Here is a 26,897-nt window from a genome sequence, read left to right as displayed (position 1 = left end):
CTTTGTTTAGTCACATGAGTCCCATCTTAGTTATTTCCTTTGGTGTTTCCCACTTCCATGCTCATGTAGCCTGGAAATGGGGAGTGAGCGAGCAACCTAAAGCTATAGGATGTTCTGGCCAGCAGCTGGTCCTGTAGCTGTTTTGTGGAGGACTCATACACTTTCCTCTCCATGTGCTACCTAAAGCCTGAGGTTGTGCAAGTGCAGTGCACTTGAACACACAAATTGGGTTCAGTGCTCTGCTTTTGTGTAGGTGGGTGTAGGAGAGAATATAGTGCACCTTATGAGGAGCTCTAGAAACAAATGTCTCTAGGAGATTCGGCCCTTCCTTCTCTGAGGTTGAACTGTAGCAAACAGGTGATTATGCTGTAGCAGATGCTAGCACTGGTGGTGGTACAAATAGCAAACAGATGGTAAATTGAGGCCTGCTTAATGGCTATTTATGATGTTAAACAGCTGAGGAATCATAGGGCTCTTTTCCTGGAGCAGTGAAAACCCACAGTCTGACCATTTACCTGGCCCTTCATGGCTGTGTTGATCAGGAGCATGGAGCATTTTGGAAGCAAGGCCAAAAACATCCAGATAATAACATCCTGCCTGGATGGCTAAACAACTTTCTTCATGTACCAGTAAGGTACATACACATAGGGATGTGCAGGTTTCCCTCTAATCCAAATTACTGCTTCCCTCTCTTGCAGAGGTGTGGGGAGCATTAATGTTACACAGAAAGCAGGAGATTATGATGAGGTGTGATCTTGGAGGTAAACCTGAGGTGGACAAGAGGAAGCTGGAATTAAATGCAAGTGGCTGAAAGGAAGCTGTGATGATTTTGAGCTCTAGGTCTGAACTGTGTAAAATAACCAGAGATTATTCTGTATTCTGTATTCTGTGTTGCTAGGTCATAATCTTTCCTACCTACCCTGCCATGTCTGTGCATCCCAGTCTAAACGTGAGAGAGCCCAAATGGGCTGGTACTGCCCATCTGGTGTCTGCTCCTCCTCCTCACCCCCCCTCCTCTTACTTTCTAAATACAGATAATTTTTCTCAGTAGAAAATACTTCATATAGTTTATGCCTGTCCATAGGAATAAAAAGGGTCTGTGAACTGGGAGGAAGCAAAAAGATGTCTGTGCAGTGAGGTAGCCTTCATCCATGGAGGAACTCATGCCATACTGACAGGCAGAAATGGAAAAACAAAACCCCTTTTGGACAGTCTGAATACCTGCACTGATCAAACTGCCTAGCAGGTGACACCAAAATTGAAGGATGATTGCACTGTGTCTATCACAGTCCTTAGCCTTCATCATTTAGTGTGATTTCTATGCTCCCCTCTTTCTCCTGTACTTGGGTTGTCTCCCACTGAAAGCAAAGATCAGATGTGCAGTTGACTGGCACCAGGTGCTGGTTCTGCCAGTAACTGGGACTGGCCTCTCTTGAGAGCCAAAAAGATGCTCATAGTTCAGCGTTACTCAGCACTTCAAGAACAACTGTACTTATGCAGTTTGCTCCTTCTTGAACATGCTATCAAAAAGCCATGCAGATAAGGAGATTATAGTCAAAATGTATAGGATGGGCAGACTTGGGGAATGTGTAGCCTGGCAAAATGAGGTGTGGGCTGGCTGAGATGTTGTTTCCCATTTCACCTGCATCAACAACTGCATCAGCTTCTCAGCATTGCTAGAACTAGATAGATTTTTGGGTTTTAATTCAAGAATTCACTAAAAAAAAGAAGCTGCTGCAGAGGAAAAGTTTGGAAGCCTTCTTCATGGGGTGCCAAAAGAGAATTCATCATGGATAAGGGACCATAAAGAAGAGAAAGCTTGGAGAGGTTTTTAAGTGAAACTATCCAATAGATGGTTGTGATACTGTGCAGAACATTCAGAGCTGCATAGCCATTTTGATCTAAAGTTTCTTTAGGAAAGTAAAGTTTTTAGGAAGAGAACCTGAAGAAGGAATTGTCTGTCAAAAAGGTTGGGGTTTTTATTGCACTATTTAGTCTGATAAAAAAACAGAGCTTTTCCCATCAAGTTCTACCTTGCTTATGGACTTCATTAGATAACTTGCATGGCAAAGTTGGATAAACATAAACTCACTGCTTCATCCATTGGTTTTATGTCCTTAAAAGAAGTACTGGAGAATTAAGTATTACCTTTACTATTAATGTCTGCTTTGTGAGTCTTTCTGTAACCTCCCAAATCCATATAATGTGATTTGTGTATCCTATTGGTTATTTCATTGCATTTTTCTGTTTTTCCTGTGTCTAGAGGCTGAACATATCCCCTGCTCCTGTCTAAGAGTATGCTCTGGGTATGTCAAGTTATTCCACATGCAGGGAAGTCATTCTTATAGTGGCACAGCTTTTGAGATCAATTCTGCCACCTCAGATCACATCACAATAATTTTGTCTTCAGCACAGTTCATCTAGGCAAATAAAGTCTTGTTTTACACTTCAGCAGAAGCTGTGCTGAGGATTTTGTTTGCCTCAAGTGAGAGTTTTACTGTCAGTTACACCATACACCTGAATTATGTATTCACAGCTCCCAAAAGCATCAATGACTGGAGCTCTTAGTCTTCCGTAGTCCCTTCCCTGTAGCATTTTGAAGGACATTTAGTTGTCACATAATGATAGCACATCTCAGCATCATAGGAGAGTTGGGACATGGTAGTATTCTTGGCAGAATGGTTATGAAGGTAAAATGGGCTGAGACAGAAATTTCTGCAGAGCATCTCACTCTAGTCTTAGCTTTATTTTCTGTTCTCTGTTCACTTTATTTGGTGTATTGCAAAGAAATCAGTGCTTATAAGTAGGAAACAGTGGTGAACTGCCTCCACATCCCACATGGACATGCAGATCAAGGCTCTGAATCTGCATTTTGGCCTTTTTTCCAACAGTGATGGGAATTCATGAGCAAAGCAGTGTTTGAGTTACTTAGAATAATCACTTCTTTCCCCATGATCCAGGCTGCAGATAGTCACCCAACCAGGGGCAGGTTTTAGGGTGACTCTTACAGCCACTGTGCTTCCATGGGTCAACATCTGTCCACATTCTAAAACTTCTGTAACTTCTGTTCTGTTCTGTAGCCCGCTACCACCAACAGGGTTTGTTAGGACTGTATGGCAAGTACTTCAGAATCAAGAGAGGTCCTTATATATATTTGTGTGTGTGTGTGTATGTGTATATATTTGCTTGTTTATGCATGCATATATATATAAATATGTATATATGTAATATATAGGCTTATACTGGCACATTACATTTACTTCAGGAACACAGGAGAGATCAGTTCCCTGGACTATACACCTACTGTGCTGGGGTCTAAAACAAGTCTTACTGTAAAAACTTTTGAAAGAAATAGAAGTTTGGTTATTGAAGTGTTCCCAAGACATCACAGTAGGAGAACAGGTGAATGGTTGTGTCACCAGTCAAGGTCAAATGAATAATTTCACAAACCTAAAGTTTGAAACGACACATTTTGAAAAAAACAACCCAAACCAATGACTCTGTTATTCTCCCTATGTGTCAGAGGGCATACTGGAGATACCAGAAGGGCTTGAATTTTTCTGCTGAGGTCATGCTGGAGCAGGTACCCCAGGAAGCTTCTCCTGGAGTTGACCCAGCTGGGGTCAGCAAGCCCACTGGCGTGAGATATAGCCTGGCTAAAGGCTGCATCTACTTAACCCTTTTTTGGCGTGTTGGAGAGATAGATTGTAGTTGGTTTAAGGTGAGTTTCAAGCAATTATTTTCCCTTTTATTAAGGAAATGGCTGGTCTCATGCTGGGAAGGGCACTTGGGCTCACCTAAGCCCCATAGCAGGTACTGGTTGCCAACACAGGTTGGGTCAAAGCACAGCATTTAAATATTCCCTTTAAACAGGGGTGAGGATAGTGCACTGAATAAATAACTAAGAAGATGGAGCTGGTTTAGGGATGAGTGCAAATAGGCAGAAAAACTCCATATCTCTCTGGCCATAGTACCTCAGTGCCAACAAAAGTATTTCTGTGTCCCCTCATCTGTAACTCCTATTATTCAATATTTATCTTGAATTAAGTTCTCCCAAAAGCCACTGGTGACTGCCTTTCTGCTCCCCTCTCATTCTAGAGCTCTCTGTTTTATTTTTTTTTTTTCATATTAAAGTTAGTAGCAAATAACTTTTGATAAGCAGAAGCAAGTTTTGCAGCTGTCTGTGGCTCCCCGGGCAGGTGACTGCCCTCAACTCCTGCCTGGCAGCTGCAGATAATATGCTGGAAAATGTTTCCTGCACTCACAGATTAGGAGAAGGATGCTCAGTCCCCCCTCTCTTGACCCACAAGTAGGAACAGATGCTCCTTGCATTGAGGAGATCAAGGAACAGCTGGGGGGTCCCTGTAGTGACCTAAAACAGGACAGGGTGCCTTCTGTCTGGGGGACTGCTACTGAGGGTTTCTCACCTCACCCTGAAGCACACTAACTCCAAATGTCTGCCTCCCTAATATCTGAACTTATTTTCTTGCCACATCCTTGATTTTAACACCTCCTTCTTTTCCCTCTTGCTAAAAATGAGCAATCTCTTGAAAGCATTGTCATGCTTAGTTCCCCAGTGGAAATGGTTGAAGGTGACTTTTCTGAAGTGAACAAGTCTTGCTGCTTGAATTGTGCTTTTCTTAGAATTTTGTTTATGTGTCTTGAAACAGAATGTCAGTAATCACTTTATGTTTTTAAAGGCTCTACCTTATGAAGCTTTGATAAAACTTTCATGTACAATTATAGATGAAAGATTAAAGAATTTGTAGACCTAACCTTTTTTTTTCAGATAGTTAAGATACACAATGACATTTTGTTGGTTGATTAACACTTGGTTAGCAGTGTGAGTATTTGGAGCATTATGAAAACAAAATTTTGTCATTAATAAATCTGCAGCTGTAATGTAAATTGCTACATTTTTTGGATGAATAGTGGTCCCATTCAAGTCAGAGAGAATTTTACCACTATCTTCAATAAAATCAGAGTTTTATTCTCCTATTGCAAAGGACCTTTAATATCTGCTTATAATCTTGTCATAGACCCTGTTTGAGTGGAACTAATCCCATAGGGGTTTTATTAAGACACAATGAAGGTGGAGGAGGGAAGCTTTTAATTTCTTCTGTTGAAAATAACTAGCTTTTGAGCCAGTCTGTTTGCTGTGACAGAAAAATCCTGGTTTGGTGATGGTCTCTAGCTCAGATAACTGTGCTACACTGGGCACAGCAATCATCATCCTTCTGGAGAATCACAGATCATTCTGGAGTCACCATATTAAAAGGATTGGGCAAAGGCTGTTTCATGTTTGGAGGGCATGAACGGAGGGCCAGGCCTTCTTTCTCTTTCTTAAGTAAATGCAAACTGAGAGTGATTTTGTTGTAATCACAGAATATGCTGTGTTGAAATGGACCCACAAGGAGTATCAAGTGCAATTCCCCTTCCATGGGACCATTCCCAAGAAACACACAATGTGTCCAAATGCTTCTTGAACTTTGTCAGGCTGGTGCTGTGACCACTTCCCTGGGGAGCCTGTTCTACTGTCCAGCCACCCTCTGTGTGAAGAGTCTTTTTCTAATATCCAACCTGACACCACTTCAGGCTATTCCCTTGGGTCCTGTGTCACTGGTCCTCACAGAGAACAGATCATTGCCTCTTCTTCCCATCACATGGAGGTTGTAGGCTCCCCTCAGCCACTTCTCATACAGCTTCCCCTCAAAGTCCTTCACGATCTCCATAGCACTCCTTTGGATGCTCTCTAATAATTTACTATCTTTCTTATAGTGTGGTACCCAAAACAGCACACAGTATTCAAGGTGAGGCTGCCCAAATGCAGAGCAGAGCAGGACAATCCCCTTCCTTGCCCAGCTGTGATGCTGTGCCTGATGCACCCCAGGACATGGTTGGCCCTTTGGGCTGCCAGGGCACACTGGTGACTCATGTTCAACTTGCCACTGACCAGGACCCCTAAGTCTCTTTCCATGGTGCTACTTTCCAGCATCTCATTCCCATATATCCAGTCCATATATCCAGGGCTGCCCTATCCCAGGTGCAGAATCCAGAACTTTCCTTTGTTGAACTTCATACTGTTGGTGATTGGCAACTCCTCCGATTTGTTGTAAGACTCTCTGCAGGACCTCCCTGCCTTTAAGGGAGGCAACAACTGCTCCCAGTTTTGTATCAGCTATGAACTTGCTTAGTATCCCTTCCAGTCCTGCATCCAAGTCATTCACAAAGATGTTGAAGAGCACAGGGCCTAAGATAGAGCCCTGCAGAGCCCCATTAGTGACAGGTCATCAGTCTCATGTCATCTGTTCACTGCAACCCTCTGTGTCCAACCCCTGAGCCAGTTGCTCACCTATCACATAATTTATTTATCCAGCTGTGTGCTGGATATTTTGTCCAGAAGGATACTGGGAGAGACAGTAGCATAAGCTGTAAGGAAATCCAAAAAGATGGCATGAGCTTCCCTGATGACTTCCCTTGATCAGCTAGATGGGTTATGTTGTCATTAAAGAAAATCAGGTTTGAAAAGCATGATGCCATGCTGGCTGTGACCGAGGACTGTGAAATAATCAGCTGTGTAAACTAGAATATACAAAGGGTCCCTAAGCTTTATCACAATGTTAAAAGCCAAAGTGTGTAAATATCACTGCAGGTGATATTTGAAGGAGTAGACCCAGATATCAATTTTTTGAACCTCCTGGGGCTATATCTGAATATATAGTTTGTACTCTGCATCTCAGAGCAAATCTGTATGCAACAACCTGTTCTTCCAGCCCCCAGAGTGTAGATGTCTGCTGTGCTGCTTTTATTTCTGTATGCAGTAGAAAATCCAGCCTCTTTGAACCAGGAGTCAGTTGAGTGACTTTGTTTTTCAGGTCCTCACATAGTTATGAAAACCAGTTCGTGTTGGGCACAGAGCAACTACAGAAATTCAGGGTGGTGACATTTGTGCTGTGAATCAGAACCCACAGTCAAGTTTTCTTACAAGTTTCCTGTCAAAATTTTTGTCACATCGGGCATTACAAGACACTTCAAAAGCCTCGGGTAATGCACACTTTTCTAAGAGGTTTCCAGGAGCGTGTTTATTGAGCTCTTAAAAATCACCTACATAGTTCTTAAGAGCATGTAACAAATACGTAGAGCTAGTTAATTTTGTTCAAGACTGCTAGACTACAAATGGTCCTAGGATGAGGGCATGGGAAAAGGAAAGAAGTGTGCAGATATCATTGATAGAGAGCAAAATGAACATTTTTAACCAAAGAATTCATGTTAATGGAAGGAAAGGATGTCCCCAAGCACATTAACAGCTCCTAAACTTGGTTCTACCTTTCCCCAGGCTAGACCCAGAAGACTGCTGCAGGCAGTGCCCTTTTAAAGGATATTCTGCCTTTTGCTGGATGAGCAATTAAGAGGGGACAGAGGAGTAGCCCTGGCACCTCAAGAGTCTTTGAGGCTTCTGAGTCAGGTAGTGGCAGCCACATGCCCTCCAGCCTTATATGCTACCTTTTTCTTTAGGACAGGCAAAAATAATTTCTGGAGGGACTTAATTAAATTCCACTAGGTCACAGTCTCTGTGCAACTCATCTTCACTTCTCTTCCACATTTATAGCTGATGAATGTCTACAACCTTCCTCATTACACACAGGGGTTATTTCCAGAGGTGCAGGCAGCAGGATACAATTCATAGGACAGCGAGATGAAGCAGAAGGTCTTATGCATAATTCTGCACTGAATATTCCTTCACTTCCTGATTCTACACCTGTTGTCTTTGTAAGATGGATATAGGCATTCCCTCCTTCGATGTTTGCAGATGACAAGTGTGTATATTAAAATGTTGTCAAGCTGCAGCTCTGAAATGACATGCCTAAACTGTTGGTAGACAGACAGGAGATGGACTGCAGCAAAGCACCCTGGCTTTTCCTGGGCTCTTGGAGCAAGGTTTCTGAATTTATCAAGAAGGTTAAATTTGTAGCGCTTAACACAGAAAATAAAATGATGCATTGGAGGGATGGCAGTCTTGCTTTCAAGGGCCCATTAGAGTATTTTTTGTGAAAAGGATGTGAGTTCTGGGCAGGATACTACTAGAACCAGCTTATTAAATTCATCCACACACCACTCTTGGTAACTCTGGCTTTGCTGCCTTTGGTGCCCAAGGGCAGTCTCCACTGCAGACAACTATATATCTGAGTGATGTTAAAATATCTTTTAGAAAAATAAAGCTCAATAACAGCTCAAGAATCTCAGGCCTGTTCTATATTGTACCCTCCTGTCTGTTCTTAACAAATGGTAAATTATCTCTGTTCTGAACTGGATTTCTTTTTCTTTGGCTTTCTATGGCATGTTATCTTTACATTTTCTATTACTGTGTGCATTTTGCCTTTTTCTCTCCCTGTTTCCCTGCTCATCCTCAGAATACAATTTCTATCCAGTGATACTGTTGCATTTTCTGTGCTTACTTTGCCATTTCCAGCCATTGGTAGAGCTCCAGAATTTCTGTGTTTTAGCTCCAGCAGAGTGGAGCTGTTTCCCCCAGTTGATTGTGTAGCTGTAGTGCCCTGGCAAGGCATCACTGTGTTGTACTGAACTGGACTGGCTGAGCACTGTGCCATCTGTACACAGATTATTACCCTTTACAGCCCCTTTTGACAGCAGCTCTTATGGCACCATAGGAAGTGATGACTATTTATATAGCCAGCATTTATAGCTCCATGTTGCTGTAGTGATAGGAACGTGTTCTTTTACATGCTGGTAGTAGGGTGTTGTGGATTTCTTTGGAAGTTTTCACTCCCCAAGCAATAATTTGGTTAGGAACCAGGCTGCCCTCCAGTAGAGCCCTGTGTCAGCCCAGCACCAGTCAGTCTATGGAGCCTTGGATGTCTCTGGGCTGTTGCCTCTGAGGTGGAATAACCGCATAAAATGAGAAAGCAATAAAGATATTTATAAAGTAAAATGAGATTTTCATCTTCGCATCCAGAGCAAACTGTCTGTATTATGCAAATATCAAAATGGCATAAACAAAACAGATTCTCCTTGTGCTAGAAGCACGTTTTGGCTCTCTTGAGATATTTGCTATATTTGATGCATTTGATATCAATATAACTGATATTGCACTGCCCAAAAATTTACCTCAGACTATTCTAAGTCTTCAGCTTGATTGGTCAACCATGCAAAACATCCATGGGAAATATCTATATTTGCCTAAGGGTCTTTTCTTCCCTACCCCTCTGTCTGGTCTAGAAGAAATATTTCCACATAGTGGCTTGGGAGTCCAGGATAGAATTGCTTCCTTCAGCAGTATGCTGGGGAATACGACCCTCTTGTTTTTGCCCAGGTAATTCACAGTGTGTTGAACTGAAATGGACTCCAATACCATGTGATTTTCACAGAAGTTAACCATAGAGCACTATGATAAAGTGATGCATATATGTCCTTGATTATATATAACTTCATATATAGCTATATTAGTTATATTATATATGTATATCTATAAATATTTATTTAATGCATTTAAATAGTTACATCTGCATATAAAGTCAATAATTCTTTATGTCTATAACAGTGCTATTTGGCCCAGGAGTCAAATTCCTAGTCCAGTTGCAGTATGTACAGAGAGCATATAAGTATAAAGTACATGGCAGAAACTCCATCACAGGAGTTTCTTCAAGTACTAATAAAAAGAATGATCTTATTGGGACAGCTTACATAAATAAAATCATTCCACATTGGGGTTATCGCTGATTTCAGCACGAGCAAGGAGCCTTCAGGAAAAGTGTGCTTGTGTCAGCACTCATGTAGTGCAGTGAGGGGCCTAAAGGAAAAGTGCAGGAAAAAAAAAATAATTTTGTGTTTTCTTTTTACTCCCCCACAGACTGACCATCTCTGCTGAATGTCCCATGCAGCTTGAAGACTTCCCCATGGATGCACATGCTTGCCCATTAAAATTTGGAAGCTGTAAGTTCGCTTCTGGAATAAGAACTTGAAAAATACCATTTTCTGTCTTCTCATGTTCAGAAATGTCATGTACAGATCTTTCACCCTCTCCCCCAGCCTTCCCCTTTTAACATGGTTCTTTAGCATCCCCATTCTGCTCCCCTTTTGCTATCCTGCTGCTTCTTTCCCATGACTGTGCTTTATCTGGGTCTGCTGCTTTTCCACTCATGCCTGCATACTCCATGATAAATGGTGAGTTGATGGGTGATATGTCTTATATATCCACATCAAGTGTAACAGCCACTGTTAGATGGAGTTCTAGATGCAGACAGCTAAATTGATAATTTGGTTTTACATCTGGAGTAAAACAGAGCTTTCACTGGCTCGATCAGATTGATGTGCAATTGTTATGGTATTTACATGAACCAGACTGCAGTACAATATCTGCACTGCATATATTAAAAGAGATCTAGAATATTAAAAGAGGAAATATCTTTCCATTTGGCTTTAATAAATCCAGTCCTGTATCCTGTTACATGATGTTTAATACACATGTATTTGTATATATGCACACATTATTCTAAACTGTATGCTGAACGATGATTTTTCCTCAATTCCAAGCCTCTAATCCACCACACTGCTGCCTTGCCAGAAGCTTACTTTAAAAATAACCCCAGGGAATCAGATGGTTATATTTAAAAACAAAGCTCTTAATTAAAGTACAAATGAGGCTACTGCAGTAGACTATTTTTTTTTGTTTTGGTAATCAAATCAGCGCTTCCAGGTGCAATCATTGTCTCTGAAGACTTTTGATAATTACCATGCAAGGCATTTTGCTAGCCCCTGAAGCCACCTAACTTCAGCATTTTGCAATGCTTTTCAGCCGTATCAATTTAGAGTCACTAATCCTAGCAAGATTAAGCTTTGCCTTTATCGTCTCTATCTGCCCTGATTTAATACTGACTATACATTGTCTTCTAGTGATCATACTAAGAAGTAAAAACACTGTTTACAGTAACTATACCACATTACCAAACTTAAGATGAACTGATTTCCTTTCCCTCTTCCAATCCAGATTCTGTTTCATCCAAAGAGTCACCAGTATTTTACAAACTCACTGCAGGTTCAAGTGTGTTTATAGACTTCAGCAGCATTAATTTACAGCAAAGCCAATATAAATCTGAAGGTCCAGACACCTTTGCATTCCACTTAAAAAACGTGTATGCAAATCCCCCATTTAATTCTGAACTTGAAAATGGGAAAACATCTCACAGGAGACTGTAATTGTTTATATACAGGGTTAAACAGAAGCCACTGGGAAGAATTAATAAGACAAAGAAGTTATCCTTCCTGGTATTACAGTGTTTATCAATAGATGAAGTTACATTAGTTGATTTCTAGTCTAGACTACAGAACTGATGTGTTGTATAGTTTTATGAAATCTTGCGAAATATGCAATATTAAAATGTACATATTTAGATAAAGAGTCTGATGCAGCAGAGATCTGAAGCTCAGCCTTAAAGTTAAATGGATATTTCCATGTTCCTTAAAGTTAAATGGATATTTCCATCTAATTAGTAGATTAGGTGCAGTAAGGTACAGGTTCTAACTCTCCACATAGTAAGACCAAAAAAAAAGCATCCCAGTTAAACATGTGAGTGCATGAGATAACATTACAAGATAAGCTACAAATGCTTAGAAGGAATGCCCAGTAATCTGTCTGAATGTAATTATATGTCCTGCTAGTGCCAATTGTGTTACATGTTAATCACCTCTTAGCGCTCAGGTAATTTTAATCTGTGTCAAAACCAGCACCAAGGATTTATATTTTAGGCCTGTGAGGGATGAAGAGAGGTTTGCTTTCTGCCCCTTGCCATGCTCAGAATAAAATCCTAGAATACATTTATAAGGTATTATAAGTAACCTGTAAGTTCTTTCACAATGTGTGGACATGGAACCATTTGGTCAGTGCTAGCCACACCACTGGTCTCTGCAAAAAGTAAATATACAGGGACAAGATACAGACAGTCTTTCAGCCTCGAGAATATCTGTATTACTGATCTACATCTCCCTTGTAATTTATTGCGATTTAATATGTTTGTACAAGTAGCAGCCAGTAAGTCTAAGTTTATTGAAATAGTCCAGGTATATTTTAGGAGAGGACAATATTTATTCCCTATTTACAGCAGTGTGGGTTTGCATTGAGTCACCTGCAGGCTTGCAGCAAGACAAAGCCTACAGGGGAATATGATAGATAAGCACATACCCTCTCTGCTTTAGCTTTCCTCACTGTCTTTCCCTACAGGCTTTCTTTTTTAATGGTCTTCTTTCCAAAAAGGTTTTTGAAAAGCCTCAAGGAATAGCATCAAAATAAATGTTAAACACATTATCAGTGGAGCTGGGAGGGTGGAGAAGAAAGTGGTGCTAACCAGTCTGAGGATGAAGAGAGCAGGGCAATGGACGGAAAGAGCTGGTGTACAGCGGATCAGCAGCAGAAAGGATGCTGAGAAGTGATCAGTGTTGCAGCAGAGGCAGGAGCAGGTTATTCATTTTCTGGCTGTATGAACGTTCATTATGATTCCTATAATTCAGCAGGCAAAAGGCAAAAAGTGCTTGATGTTTTCTTCATTATGAAAGAGAAGGAAAATTAAGCTTTCTCACATAAATAAAGGTAAATGTTGAATTCTTACGTCCTGTTTGACTGATTTCTTGCTAAATTAGAATTGTGAGAGATTTTATGGGCCTAAGAAGCATGATATGTAGCAACAGAATATTTTGTAGAAATAATTAAAAGCCTGGTCAAATACACAAAATGTGATATAAAGTTACCTGTGCACGCCACCAGCCTAGGTACCTGCTGGGCAGTCCAAATGCCCATTGCAGACGTGGTATTTTAGCTCTCTATGGCATGTCGTGGAAAGGACAGAAGTTCAGGGACAGCTCCTAATGAAATGAACAGAGCAGGTTTTACTTGTCCTTTAGTTGTCCTTCTGTTAAGTACGGCTCCCCACTGCTCCAAGATGGCAAAATCAGGTGGCTCTGCTCCAGGAGTACATGTATACAGGTTCCTTTCCTGTGGGATTGCATCCCTGCTAGCTAGGGGTCAGAACACCTGTAGAAATTATCCTGCAGAAGTCTCATTTAGAGGGAACTGGGGATGATGCATGAGCACGGGCTCAGAGATTTCTCAGCAGGCTCTGCTCTCTTTGAATCCAGGGTGCTTGATGGGGATTACTGTGACAGCCTGTTCCTTATCTCATGGTAGCATGGGAAGGGTGCTGGTTTCTTCCATGGCCAAGTTTAAAAAAACTTTCCTTTGCAATTCTAGTGCTGACCTGTACTCTAAATAACTTTGCTGGTCAAACAGGATGTAATGAAAATTCCTGATGCCAGAAGCAGTTTCACTAGGAGCACCTTAACCCAAGAAATTTGATCTAAACCCGAGGCTATTTCTGGTGTGGGGAGGAAGAATTAGATAAAATAGCAAGGACATTAAAGCTTCCTAGCTTTAATGTTTCACCTCTTCCACTGACAGTCCCTAAGAATACATTAAGAGTATAATTTAGTACAGTGTCCAAATGCCCATGTGTCACCAGGTAGGTAAGCATCATTATCTCTAGTGCAGCTGAAACAGAGAAGTTAATTGACTTTCCATAAGGTCATGCAGCAAATCAATGTCAGAAAAAGGATTAGACTCAACGTCTTTGGTTGGAGAGGCAGATGTCTAATCCACTAGACCATGAAGGCCTCTGCCCAGGCAACTGACTTAACTCCTAAATCTGATTTTACTGCTGTGTTAATTATATCGGTGTTACCTAGCTCACAGGGTTGCCCTGAAGATGAATTAGTTAATTGCTGTTAATTGGTGCTTTGACAATATTGAATTCTGTAAGGTGGAGTCTATTTATGACAACTATCTCTTGATGACACAGTGCCTGAGTACATGGAGTTACCAGATCTTGTATCATGGAATGGACAAATACATTAAGCAGCTACTAGTCACTCAGCAGCAAACCCACCCCCACCCCATGCTATTTTTAGAGTAAGTAGAGAATTTAATGAATATTCTGAAAATAATGAGATCCCCAAGCTCATGAGCACAGGAAAAAGAGGACCTGTGTTGATTCCTGATGAATTTTAATCGGCCATGAAGATGGCCAAGGTTGATTGCTGTGGATCAACAAGCGAGCTTACCAGCTGTTGGTAAGGGAACAATTTGTAGTGTCTGGAGATAGTAGCTGACGTAGTTTATGTACATCTTCCTTTTTAACACCTCAAACTGAGTCACAGTTTGACTTTTGATAAAGGGAAGTGCACATGCTAGTTCTGTAGCAGGACATACGCTCAAATTATTTTCCTCTAATAAGCATTGTGAAGTCAGAGTAATGAGGAGACAGTAACTTTACCAGTATCCCAATTTTTATTGCAACACTGAACATTAAGGCAATCACTATTCACATACTATCCATTTCTTGTAGCCACTTAGAATTTTTTTTTAAAAAAGGTATTTTAATAAAATTTCCCTGATATTTTCTTAGCATGCAGTAAAGGCATTGAGGTGAAGGCACCTACAGGGTTTTTTCTTCATTTTGTACTTTTCCCAATTAGCATCTGCAAGAGCTGCAGGGAAACTGCAAGTATGGAGGGAGAACTTGAAAACAGTGTTGTTCTAAACAGACTTTAATTCTGGTTTAGTAAAATATGATAAATAATGTATTCGGCCTCTCAAAACCAGTGTGTAAAAGTCTTGTATAAGAATATGATCAAATGAATAATAAATAAACAAAAATGTTAATTTTAAGAGACTTTGAAAAGTGGAAATGGCTCTTAGGAAGCTTTTCATAGGTTGCTCTCAGGGACAGCTGGAACTGCAGTCTCATATGTAGAGGCAGAGCTTTTCTGCTACTCTTCCGTACAGGTGGACAGAAGAGGCTCCTTGAATTTATTCCTGAGAGCAGAGACAGTCAGCACAGCTTGTTGACTCTGATGGGATGTATTAGTGCCTTCCTTGTGAAAGAACATGTGGAGAGATCCAGGGCAGACCTCTGTGAAATGCTGAGCAGCCAAGTTCAATAAGACTAAGTTGTGATTTTGCAATTTGAGGCAGAAGTCAGCTAATAGGGAAGGGATAGGTTTGGTGGCGTTCTGCTCAGTAACCTAATATCTTCTGATACATTTTCCTAAGGCTTATCACTGCTTCCTTAGACACCTCCATTGCAATTACTAAAATAATGTTGATATTGAATTACCTAAATAAGGTGAAGTTACGTGAATACTAAAACGAAATATTTCTAAGACATTTGAAGTATTTTTCTTCTCTCTTTCAACCCTATATTACCCTCAGCTACCAACCACCTCTTTAGTTAGCATAATTTTCCCCCTATTTTTAGCTGTTAGAAGCTAGAACTCCAGACACAATGAAAGACTTGCTTGTGGCAGCATCACACAGGCAGTCTAGACAACTGTGTTGGACCACTGTTGTTTTACTTAAGTATAGCTAGCTAGTAAAGCACAGGCATCTAGCCTGAACTAATTTTATGTAGAAACCTTAGAGTGAATGGAGGGGATGGACACCACCTAATGGTATTGCTGTTATTTGCCTTTATTTTCCTTGGAATCATGGACAGATGACTTGTCATGGGGCTGTGTTGTTTAAAAAAATTAAATCTTTTAGTGAAGAATGAAGACAGGGATTTGGCCCATATCAAAAGCCTTGTATTGACAGCAAAGCTCTAGGGAATGGATGGGATGGATCTGTGACAATTTCAGATAGAAAAATATGCTCCAGTTAGTTATCTAGAGTCCCTCTATGGCCATTGAAAGGAAATAAGTACTTCTGCATTGAGGTTCATTAGAATTACTTTTGATATATGCCTAAGGATGAGATGAATCATGTTTTAGAAGTTCCTATTTTTCTGCAGTGCTATCTCATGTAGGTAAGTGAATTATACTCTAGTCAGAGCAGCTTAGAAGTCAATTTTTCTCTGCATTGCTAGCTCAGAAATACAAAACCATACTTTGTTCAGAAGAAACAGTCACTGCTGCAGATTAGTTAGGTGTTACATTATATTGGTGGTGAGCTTTTGTATCTCTTCCAATGACTAGTACAACTATTTCTGCTGGAAGTCCCATTTTTCAAAGGATCTCAATGAGACAGTCAGTAGGGCTTTTCAGTATAGAGAAAACTTAACCACTTCTTCAAGCATCTTGTATGAGCTGTGCTGTTTCTTCTGCATTGAGTGCAGTGGGTTAGTACAGCAGACATTTAAGCCTTCTCACAGGTTTTGCATCATAGCCTACAGTCATATACATGTAGGTATAGCAGTATAGCTTCTTTAATTCAGCATTTTGGGCAGTTAGGTCCCACAGTCAAGCTGGAGCAATGTAGCCCAGAACATCCAAAGGGCAGGAAATTAATCAAGAATGGTGTGTAAAAGAAAATATTGTAATATTCAAGTATTCTGGAGATGTAAGAAGATTTCTTAACAGGAATCTACTTAGAAATTAAAACACAGTGTTCTGGGCCCGGACCATGTGGCTTCTGCAGCAGCTGTTGTTGGAGGACCCCAGTCTGCATAACTTGCAAAGGTATTGGACCATAACTTACCACTGTCTGGTAGGTTTGCCATAGAAATATACTTTTTAGTTTGACAAAAAGGAAAAGGGCTCCCTAAAATGATCAGATCAGTCAGTTTTACTTCACCCTGTATAGGGACACATCTACGACTTCCTTGAAAAGGCTGAAGAAACTGTAGTTTATCCTTCAAGCATTTGCAGTAACTGTCTCTATTTAACTTTTCAAAGCCTTTGTCATATATACAGGGTTCCTGTATGCCTGCACTGAGATAATGCTTAAAATACATTAGAACAGCAGCCCAGCCCCCTGGCTGTGTGATGGCTTTCCTTTGGAAGAGTGCCCAGCTCTGGGTCAGTCAGCTTCTACTTCTGGTCACCTGCTGCATAGAAGCCAGTGAGTTTTTCGCTCTTAGCTTCATAACAAAGTGAGAAAGGGAGGTCAGAAAGAACAGAAGCTGTTGCCTTCCCCATGTCTCGCAGCCAGTGCTGAGCCCAGGCTGCAAACTCTGCTGACGCGCATTGGCCGAGGGCTTGGCTCCCTACCAGCTGAGAGCAGTGTCCATGCAGGCAGGATCATCCTTAAAAAAGCCTCTTTCTTTGGATCTGCTTCCTGGGGGTGCTGGCAGCAGCTTCTGTAGCAGCTGCAAGGAGCCCCTTGAGCAGCCAGCACTGAGAGAGGCTGCGCTCCGCCCCGGGAGCAGCCTCCTCCTCCTCCTGAGGTGTTTCACATTCCCAGGCCCTTTGGGGAAGAAAAGCTCAGCTGGTGGTGGTTTTGAGCTCAAGGAAACAAAAGTTCAGGCCGGGGTAGGGGCTGGTGTGGAGGTACTCAGCAGGGGTGTTTTTGTCCCACGTGGAAGAGGTCTAGACAGGATTGTGGTGGAGCTGCGTGGAGATTCGGGGTGCTTTGCTAGTGGTACAAACATCAGCACGCGTTTCCCACTTTGGAGATTACAGCCTAAACTTAAAGGCTGCTCAACTGCCTGATTACAGGGAATCAATATAAGTTGTCAGCAATAGAAAACAACACACAGAAGCTGTGCTTAATATGCTTAAGCTTTCAAATGGCCTTTGGGTGCAAACCTGCAAAGACACTGCTGGTCTCATCATGCCCCAGAGGGCAGCGCCAGGCTTGCGGTTGCCAGCCGTGGATCATGGGTCTATACCACTGGCAAATGGGATATTATTTGTAAATGTGACAAATGGGTAGATACTTTACAAGACAGGTTTTTAATGTCTCTTATTTTCTAAGGTGGTTGTTTCCATGGCTTGTAAGCATTTCATAAACATTTCTGGAATCATTCTCATGATCCCCGTGTGAGGTTGGTAGGTCTCTGCTGCCTGCATTTTGCAGGTGGGCATAAAGGAAGCAAAGAGCAATTACAGTCTCTTCTGTGCAAAGATGGAGTGGTTCATTACTTGCTTTTATTGCCTCTGTCGTTATGGGTCCCTAGGTTCAATTAGAGCCTCCCAGTGCTACTGCAGTACATTAATGACAAAATTACTTGCCTAAGGTTTTTGGGGAAGGAAAAAAGCTGTAAGACACTGCTCAAACTTGGATTTCAGTTTCTAGTCTGGCAGCTCCTTTATGACACCTCAGACTCTGGTGGGCCAGGAAGTCCTCCACCTAAATTGCTGGAACCTCATTAGCTTCCTCTCCTGCACAGAGAGCCAAGCCAGTCCAAGCTGTCACCCAGTGCTGCCGCAGTCCCAGCCCAGCAAGCTTCTTCAAAGGAAACAGTTGTTTCATGTTGTCCCCCGTGAAGAAATGAGTAGGAAAGAGAACTGCCAAGAAGGAAAGCCTGATAAGCCTTCTGGTTTTTTCCCCCTTCACCATCATTGCCACTGAATGTCCCCTCACAGCCAGCCTGTGCTAAGAGCCAGCCATTTTGCTGAAAACATCCCAGAGCTAAATATGCCAGCAAAGCTGGGATTCCTCTCTCCTAAATTTATATTTTTGTAGGGTAAATATATACAGCTGAGCTGATTGCTCTCGCTGTCTTAGGGGAGAGAAGTAGATATTTTTAGGTTCAGGTTAATCTCCTCCTAAAATAGGTCAGCTGATGGCTGTAAATAAGGAGATGTTTTATTTATGCACAGAGAAAATGAGATCGTGAGCCCCTTTGGATCTGGGTCTCCAGAGGGACTGGGAGGGGACAGTTCCCAAAGAGAGGATGTGTGCCTGCACTTTGAACTGACAGCCTCAGGAGATTTTATCTCCTTCTCTGAAATACAGCACTGCACTGTGCCCCAGAGCAGAAGTCTATAATCCATCTTCGGAGGTTTAGATGACTGCACCTTTAGTGTAGGGAATAAGTTCTTGTGATTGCAATTTCAAGGCAGTATTAAAGTGTTTGAATAATAATATTTCAGCCCGCTCTCTCTGCATACCTATTGATTACACATTCACACAGTGTTATTAATGTAGCAGTACTTCTGAGGTTTGTAAATGTCTTCATTAAGGGATAGGATTCAGAAACAGAGGTATATATTTAGCTGTGCAAGTAGTTCCAATCACTCTCAGCTGGTTTCAGGCCATACAGATTTATAAGTAAGGGTCTTTTGAATGGTAAACTCAGCAGATACACTATGATGGTTGAGTCCCTGATGCCAGGTAAATGGGTGAGAAGAATATCTGTAGATTACAGTGAGGTTACAGTTTCATTCTGTGATGTTTCATGTGGTAAAAAATACCATGTTTGTGAAGGCACCCTCCACAAGATCAAGTGGCGTATTTTCTAAAATTTACTCTGCATTTCTCAAAAGAAACTCCAGTGACACTCCTGCAGAGCAGGTTATGTTTGCTTTGCTGATACTAAGTGACACCTTGAAAAAGGAGGGGACCACTGCAATTAAGATTAAGCAAAGGTGCTTAATCTTTTTAAAGGTACTATGCAAAGTGAGTAATGGTATCTGCCACACTTTGGAGGATACTTTTGTTTGCTGTGAAAAAAGTAAATTAAATGTCTTAACATCATCCTCATAACCATGCTGCTTTTCCTAATGAAGCAGCTAATATAAGTGCCTAATATTGTGATTGTAAATTCAAAGTTCATTAAGTGTTAGTACAGCATTCAAATTGGCTAGAATTACCACATGCATGGCCCAGAAAGACCGACATAAGGTCAGAAATGTTCCTAGGACATTAAGCATTTAAAATATCATCCTAGGTCGTCCTACTGTTCTGTTTCTCTAGTTCTCTTACAGTGGATATTTATGCCAGCCATAAAGGAGAAAAAGAAAAGGATCAGAGGCTGGCACACCAGATTTTGACGTGTTCCATATGAAAAGCAGTTGTGTAGCCACTACTAAATGTGATGTAAAATCAATTCTCAGATTAGTTCTAGACTGAGACAGCTGTCACTAAACCTGAAAATAAAGAAAGAAGTTGTGTTAAAACTCCTGGCCACAACACCAGTTGTGTTAAAACTTCTTCCTGAGAGCAAGAAACAGGAAGAGGCAAAAGAAGGAAGGCATGACGATCCCTAACATCAGCTCTCAGATGAAAGTAGGAACGCTGGGGGGATGACCTGGTGCTGCTGGTGCCTTGGAGCACTGGATGTCACAGCACACCGTGTTTAGACACCTCTTTCAGTCAGTATGTGGCAGGTGTCCCACACCACAAGTGGCAGAGATCAGTTGTCTACACCTACAGGTCTGTTTGCTGTTTGGCATGCTCCAGGCTGCGCCGTGGAAAAACGTTTAATTTGCTGGGGTTTTTTTCTTCCTTTTCTGAGTAGAGCCTTGAGAACCTGCAATCCCAAGACACACAGCTCAGTTCAGTGTGCCACGTCTGGTTTTTACTGCCTTTGTGTCAGATTTCACAGCAAGTAGTCACTCCCAGTTGCAATCCCAGTGCTTGGGAAATGGATGCATCCCTCTTATTGCTCCCCCATGGTATGGGTGAGCATGATAGGGCAAGAAAGAGCTGCTGTCACTGGTGATTGTGGTCATTCATGGGAGACATTCTGTGTTACTCTGCACAGCTCTGAGCTCTGGACTCTTCTTAAAGGCTGCCATAGCATCCTGTGAAGGTGCTATGCCTGACTGAATTCTTAGGACAACACTATTCATTATTATTTGTGTTACACCCATCATCAGTATGACTGTGATTTAGTGTACCAACTTGAAAACAGTCAATTTATTGTATTAAAGAAGTCAGCAGATTTGCCTGTGCTAATCATGAATCCAACCTCCAAAATCACAGTTGCTTTCAGTTTGGGTTTTTTCCTTTGCTTTATTTTTTGACCTCAAAATCAGGTCATGTTTAGACTTTTTTCCCATTAACTGGAACTTCTAAAATTACACAGGACCTTCCACCTGATTTCTTTCTTTGAAAAGCCAAAGAAAATGGCTTTTGCAAAACTATGTGTCTCAAAATGAATTTGACAGACATCTTCAGTTCTGTATGTTTCACCACCTTGTGGGTACACTCAGTGCTTCCATTTCTTTTCCAAGCCAAATGTCTATTCCCACCTTTTCCTGAGGTGACTTGTAAATCATATTCTGAAAGAGAGTCATTTTGATCTAACTTAGAGCTTTATTTTTTTAGCAATGATCAGTAGAGTATATTAGTGTTGCTTAGTAATGAAGTCTCTTGAGACCTGTCTGGCACATTTTTCAGAACATCCTATACTATTCCCTGCAGAATGTGACAACAAGATCAGATAAAACTGTATCAGGAAAACATATAGAATACTACTTATATTACCAAATTTTACTTTTGTTTTAATTTCAGGAAGGACAGAAATGAACACTTCAGTATGATTGGACTTCCTACTGCCTGTTTTACAGCCAGTGGTGCCCTATAATTTTTCATTAATATGCTCATGACTTTCATCAGTTTTCATGTATAATTTCCTCCTTGGATGTCCTCTATTGTCACAGGCAATGACACTATGTAATTCCAAAAATGTTTCCTTCTGGGCATTTAATTTTTACTCACATCTGGAACCATTCTGAGTGTATGGCCAATATGAGTTTCCCAGTGCAAGAAGAATAGAGATTATGTGGAGAGAATCCTGTGCAGGGCCACAACAATCATTGAAGGGCTGGGGCATCTTTGCTGTGCGGGGAGACTGAGATCTTGGACTGTTCAGTATGGAGAAGGGAAGTCTCAGAGGGTCCTAATACATCTGTATAAATTGCAGGGATTGGGGAATGAGAGATGAAGAAGAGGGAACTGGTGCTGCTCAGTAGTGCCCACTGGCAGAATAAGGGCCAATGGTCATTAAAAAATATTACATTTCATCTAAACAGAAGAAAGCCTGCTTTTACTGTGGAAGTGGCTGAACAGGTTGTCAAGAGGGATTGACAGTTGGCCACAGAGATTTGAATATTGTGGAGATATTAAAAACCTGACTGGATATGGTGCTGGAAAAAATGCTTTTGGTGTCCCTGCTTGAGCAGGGTGTGGGACCATATGATCACTAGAGGTACCCACCAGTCCCTGCCATCCTGTGACTCTGTTTTACATTAATTTGTAGTCCCGTGTGTTTGTACACATTACACTTCTTGCCTGTGATGTGGTCAAAATCATGCATGCTGTTTATCTGTATGCTATAAACTCATGCCAGTTTAAATGATCAGTCTCAATTTTAATGATTTCAGGTCCCTAAAGTAATTGCCACAACCCTGAAATTCTCCCAAGAACATCAGAATTCATCATGCTCTGGCAAAGTCTTTATTTTTGGCTCTTAATCATTTAATATGTGAATACATTTCTCTCAGTATTTGTATTCCTATTTTACATTTTAAAAGTGTTTTTATAAATAGCTATTTCCCCCAAGACCTAGACCATGCATATTAGTATCATGTCTTGTTATTGTTATTTTTAAATGTACGTTTTTACTAGATTTGTTTTCCATTTGCCCCTTCCTATAGAATGATCTCATTTGTATATCAAGTCATTCTTATAAAGTCATTTTAATGGGAAAATTCCAATTACAGAGCTCAAATCTGGCCTGAGTCACATAGGCACAACTGTTGACAGATGCTTTGTAATGGGCTACAAAGTATTTGTGCACAAACCCCAAGAAATCCAGCCTGACTCTTAGAATTCAAGCTGGTACATGATGGCTTAGTGGCAGCGCTGTTTTGTAGCCTGCAGGAGTCTGAGAGGCTGTAAATCTGGATCACTAGTGAGTTATATAACAGCCTCTAAGTGAGTCAAATACATTAATGGTTAGATAAGATAGATATTTGTATGTGTATTCAGATTGTAATTAGAGTTTCTAAAAAAGCTGAAAATTTATGCACATCTTCCCCAATCAACAGGCTTTGGCAGGGATTAGCAATACTCCCAAGATTAGGCAGTCTGACAATCCTTGTGGCATGTACTAAAAGTCACGATAATAAAGGCTTAGAATGTAACTGCACAATTGGAATGAATAAAATAGAAAACAAACCAGAAGTCATCTTTCTGCAATATCTCTTTAAGCTAATTCAGCATCCAACTAGCACAATTCTGAAAGTTGCAGCCGTGGCTTGTGGATAAATGGTCTGTTTAATTGTGGAACGCACCTCCAGCATGCTTGGTGGGCATCCAGACATGCTGCACAGGCTGCCTTAACTATGCAGGCACTGCTTTATGGTTCCTGTGAGGTCTGTCAAAGGATTTAGGGGGTGTTTTGGAGAGGGATTCTTTGTTTCTCAATTATTTTATGCCATGTAATGCAGGAATGAAAATTTATTGGCAGACATCAGTGGTGATTTTTTTTTTATCAGGGATTGCAGCTTTAAAAAATAAGTCCTAGAAATATATCTGTGTCCCATAGACTTGAAGTTTGTGTTCATCCATACACATTTAGATTTATTTGGCTTAAGGTGCCAAGAAATAGTCTTCCTCACCACCACTTTTTTTTTTCCCCCTGGAGTTTCTTTCAAATATGGAGGGGAGAGAAAAGCAAGGAGGAGAGTTTCTGTCAGAAGCCATCCCTGCCATGTGGTGGGGGCAGTGGCAGGAGAAAACTCCCTGCTTGTGAGCTGCCTTTTGAATGGAAGGGAGGATTCTGCACTGCTCACACTGTTTCATTTGCCAACAGGGCTATCCTCAATGCCAAGGCAAATGTCTGGGATCCTCCAGGTCTTACCCACTTGCTGTTGTGCTTTGCTGGACTTTTTCTTAATGTAATTCCTCTCTCTCCCCTGCCCACTGTTCACTGGTATAAGAAAGGCCCTGTCTGGCTTTCCTTCCCAGCCATACAGGAGCAGGGAAAGTGTGGGAGAAGAGCAAGGGACACCTTTACCATTTTTATATTGTGTGCTGTACGTTGGATGCTAGAATGTAGAAAAACAGATTTGCTTGTCAATAAATACATAAGAGAAGATATTATTTCTTTCATCATTCTGGTAGGTGATAAGCCTGCAGCCATTTATCAACTGTCCAGTAGAAATAAATGTCTGTTGTCATTTTCTCACATTTAATAACATTATACTTCTTTGTAATTTTAGCTGTTCATCTGAACTACAACCTTTTTTTTCCTTTTTCAAATAAGTGAGGATAGAAGAGAAAGGATACTTTAATGAGACTTCATCCTTTCTTTGACAAGACAACAAAATGATTGTAAAGAACACAAGATTAATTATTTGGATTCAGAAATCCAGAAGACATGCACTTGCTTAAAGTAGAATAAACACCAAGCAGTCTCACTTGGATTTACAGTGGCTTTGAAGTTGAGTTTGCTTTTGTAAAACTATCAGCATCATTTTCTCAGCTTGCTATTCCAGAGCTGCAACTACATTTTCCTATCACCCTCTTGGAGACATCCCCACCCTGTGTGTAACATAAAGCAGATGATATATTTCCATATTTCCTTTTGTTGGTACACCTTTCTCATATTTCTAAACAGCAAGACCTAAAGTTGTTCAGTGCTCCAGCAAGCAAGGCTAGAAGGCAACCTATTGGAAGCTTTGCTTAAGTGGAAGAGTGTTTTTACAAAATTTGCTGTGACAGTGAATAATGCTGTCTCCATTAGGACTTCTACCCTGACAGCAAAATAACATCATTCTCTACTGTACCCACAGTTTCAGCTTTCAATATGACCATGCCTAATTTTACTGCAGGGGTTATCAGCTGGAGAGCTGGAGCTTCTGGTTGTCAGGTGTGGGGTAACTGGAGTTTGAGGTTTCTGTGAAGATATGACACAAGGTTTGCAGTAGGAAGACAGCTACCTGCTAGAAGTACACAGGCTTATCCCTCTGGAGGTTTATCTAGATGACCAGAAAAGAGATGTTCAGCTGCCACACCAAGGAGCATGGGGTGGCTTTTTCCTGTCAGAACCTGATGTGTAATAAGGAAAGGAGGCACTAAGTCAGAAACCTTATATTAGAGTTTCTTAAAACACAAACCACGTTTTATTATATTTGCATGGAAGATAGATGAGGATCATATAATATATGTGATCCATCACAGTAGAATATATCTAGATTGAGGTAAATTCATGCTATTCCTAATGTGGCAGACTTCTCCTGAGGAGGTAAAATCACTGCAGGTTGCATTGGTTTGGGTTGGGCTCCACAGGCACACATTTGTTATCCTCGTGTGTCTTAAAGGCGTGGCTACAACCATCCTGCCCTCGCACAAGAGTCTTTTCTAGATGAGCTATGCTCTCTTCTGCCATGGATACTCTATTCCTGGCCTAGCAGTGACACAGCTCTCTGTCTTGTAGCCTCACAACAGATCCTGTGAGGAAGGACCTACAGACAAGAGTCTTCCTCCCAGGCAGGCACTGGCCTCATGCTGTGCTCTTGCCTGCCTGAATGCTCTCTCTTCTCACCAACTGGCCTGGGATTGGCACCCCCCTTCCCTGGCATGGTTTCAAAAGAAAGCAGCCTCAGGAAGTAATGCTTAGACATACCTGTGGGATCTTGAGTTTTGGCACCTTGTGGCCTCTCTCTGAGTTGCAGGTATTTTACAAGAGGAGCTGCTGGACTCCTGCAGCATAGGAGCCCCCAACTCTGTTCCACTACATGTGTTTTAGCACCCAGTAAAGGCTGCAATTCACAGCAGAGGTGGTGAATTATTTTTGGACTCCCCTGCCCTTTAGGCCAGACAGAGGAAAGAACCAAAGCATCTGAAATCTTGTTAAACCTTACAGGCCTAAATTCTTGTGTGATTGCAATTTCAATGAATTTGGTTACAGTACTCGCATTGGGAAGCATCTAGCCAGGATGAATTAATGTATATCACCATCATCATCAGAAAACAAAGAAAAACCCAGTTATCCTGATTGCTGGGATCATTGCAGAGACAGGGAGGTGCTGAGCTGAGATACATCTAGATCATCCCAGAAAGAAAAAAAAAATTAGTCCAGTGCTGTTGTTTTTGCATAGGAAGTAACATAGGTAAAAATTGAATTTTCTGACAATCCCATAGCTACCTAAACATATCCCACATTTCCTGGGGATAATCAGCCCATGAACAACATATACCATCATTTAAAAAAAGGAGGGCTTTCTGCATTACTTTGTTTAAATGGACCCATCTCCTCCCACTTGTGTTCTCCAGATGCAGCTTTGAAATTATTTACAGTTCATTGTGAACTTGTAATCATCTCAGAGATATTAAAGTATTTCAGCTCTAAAGGGAAGGTGAAATTCCATGACTTTTTGTGATGCAAATATTTTGAAATAGGGAAGACATTGCTTCTTAGCCTTTCAAAGCAGATCATGACATATAATTACAGTAATTTTACTGCAGAGCTACAAATACAAGCATAAGGAAGGCATGTGGGCAGTCCTGCATGGCTAACAAAGGATGAAAAATTTGTAGATTCTCAACTTCCAAACCCAGGATCAGCCCTGCATACAGCAGCAACTGTCAGATAAGTGACAAAAAATTATTTCAAATTATCAATGTCTTTGTAGTGACAGTAGTTCGTAATTATTTTTTTTCTCAGAAGGCTAGCCACTGTATAATTACCCATCTCCCACCCAGTTAGGAAATTCTGCCCTGCTCTTCATCTGACTCTGCCTGGAACTATCTTTCAGGCACCTTTTGTGAGTAGTCCAAGAGATTCACCCTGGTTTCAGATTTATGTATGCAAGTGTCTATACTCAGAGCTTGAGCTACATCTCAGCTTTTTGTCAGTGAGCTGAATAAGCTGAGCTGCTTAAGTGTCAAATCATGACTTATTTTCCAGTCCGTGGAGGTACTTGTAACCTTCTTTTGACCTCTCCCCTTCTCTGTCTCCATTATTTCCATGACTTTTCTGAGGTGTGGATGAAAAGCCATAAACAGTCAGAGCAAAGGTGTATTGAGCCTAGTGCCCTGCCTCCCACATCCGACACGGTAACATGAATAACAGTGCAAAGAAGGTGCTGCTTTCTTCCCTGCTACCTGGTCAAGCATTCAAGTGAAGTTCACTGTGCTACACACGTGCTCTTAGCTTGAA

The 26,897-nt window shown here is 41.2% G+C and overlaps 1 protein-coding gene across 1 annotated transcript in view; it reads left to right on the top strand.

Moving 5' to 3' along the window:
• Positions 1-26,897, top strand: part of GABRA5 (gamma-aminobutyric acid type A receptor subunit alpha5) — a 56,140-nt gene that overhangs the window by 17,822 nt on the left and 11,421 nt on the right. The window contains exon 7 of the mRNA XM_054271400.1: positions 9,869-9,951. Coding sequence (XP_054127375.1) covers positions 9,869-9,951 — 83 coding nt within the window. The remainder of the gene's footprint in view (positions 1-9,868; positions 9,952-26,897) is intronic.

The sequence above is a fragment of the Melozone crissalis genome, unplaced genomic scaffold (genome assembly GCF_028551555.1).
Source record: "Melozone crissalis strain CALT ecotype California unplaced genomic scaffold, PUWL_Pcris_2 ptg000013l_1, whole genome shotgun sequence".
Lineage (NCBI taxonomy): Eukaryota > Metazoa > Chordata > Aves > Passeriformes > Passerellidae > Melozone > Melozone crissalis.
The sequence above is the reverse complement of the archived record's forward strand: the minus strand, read 5'-3'. Positions and strand labels throughout refer to the sequence as shown.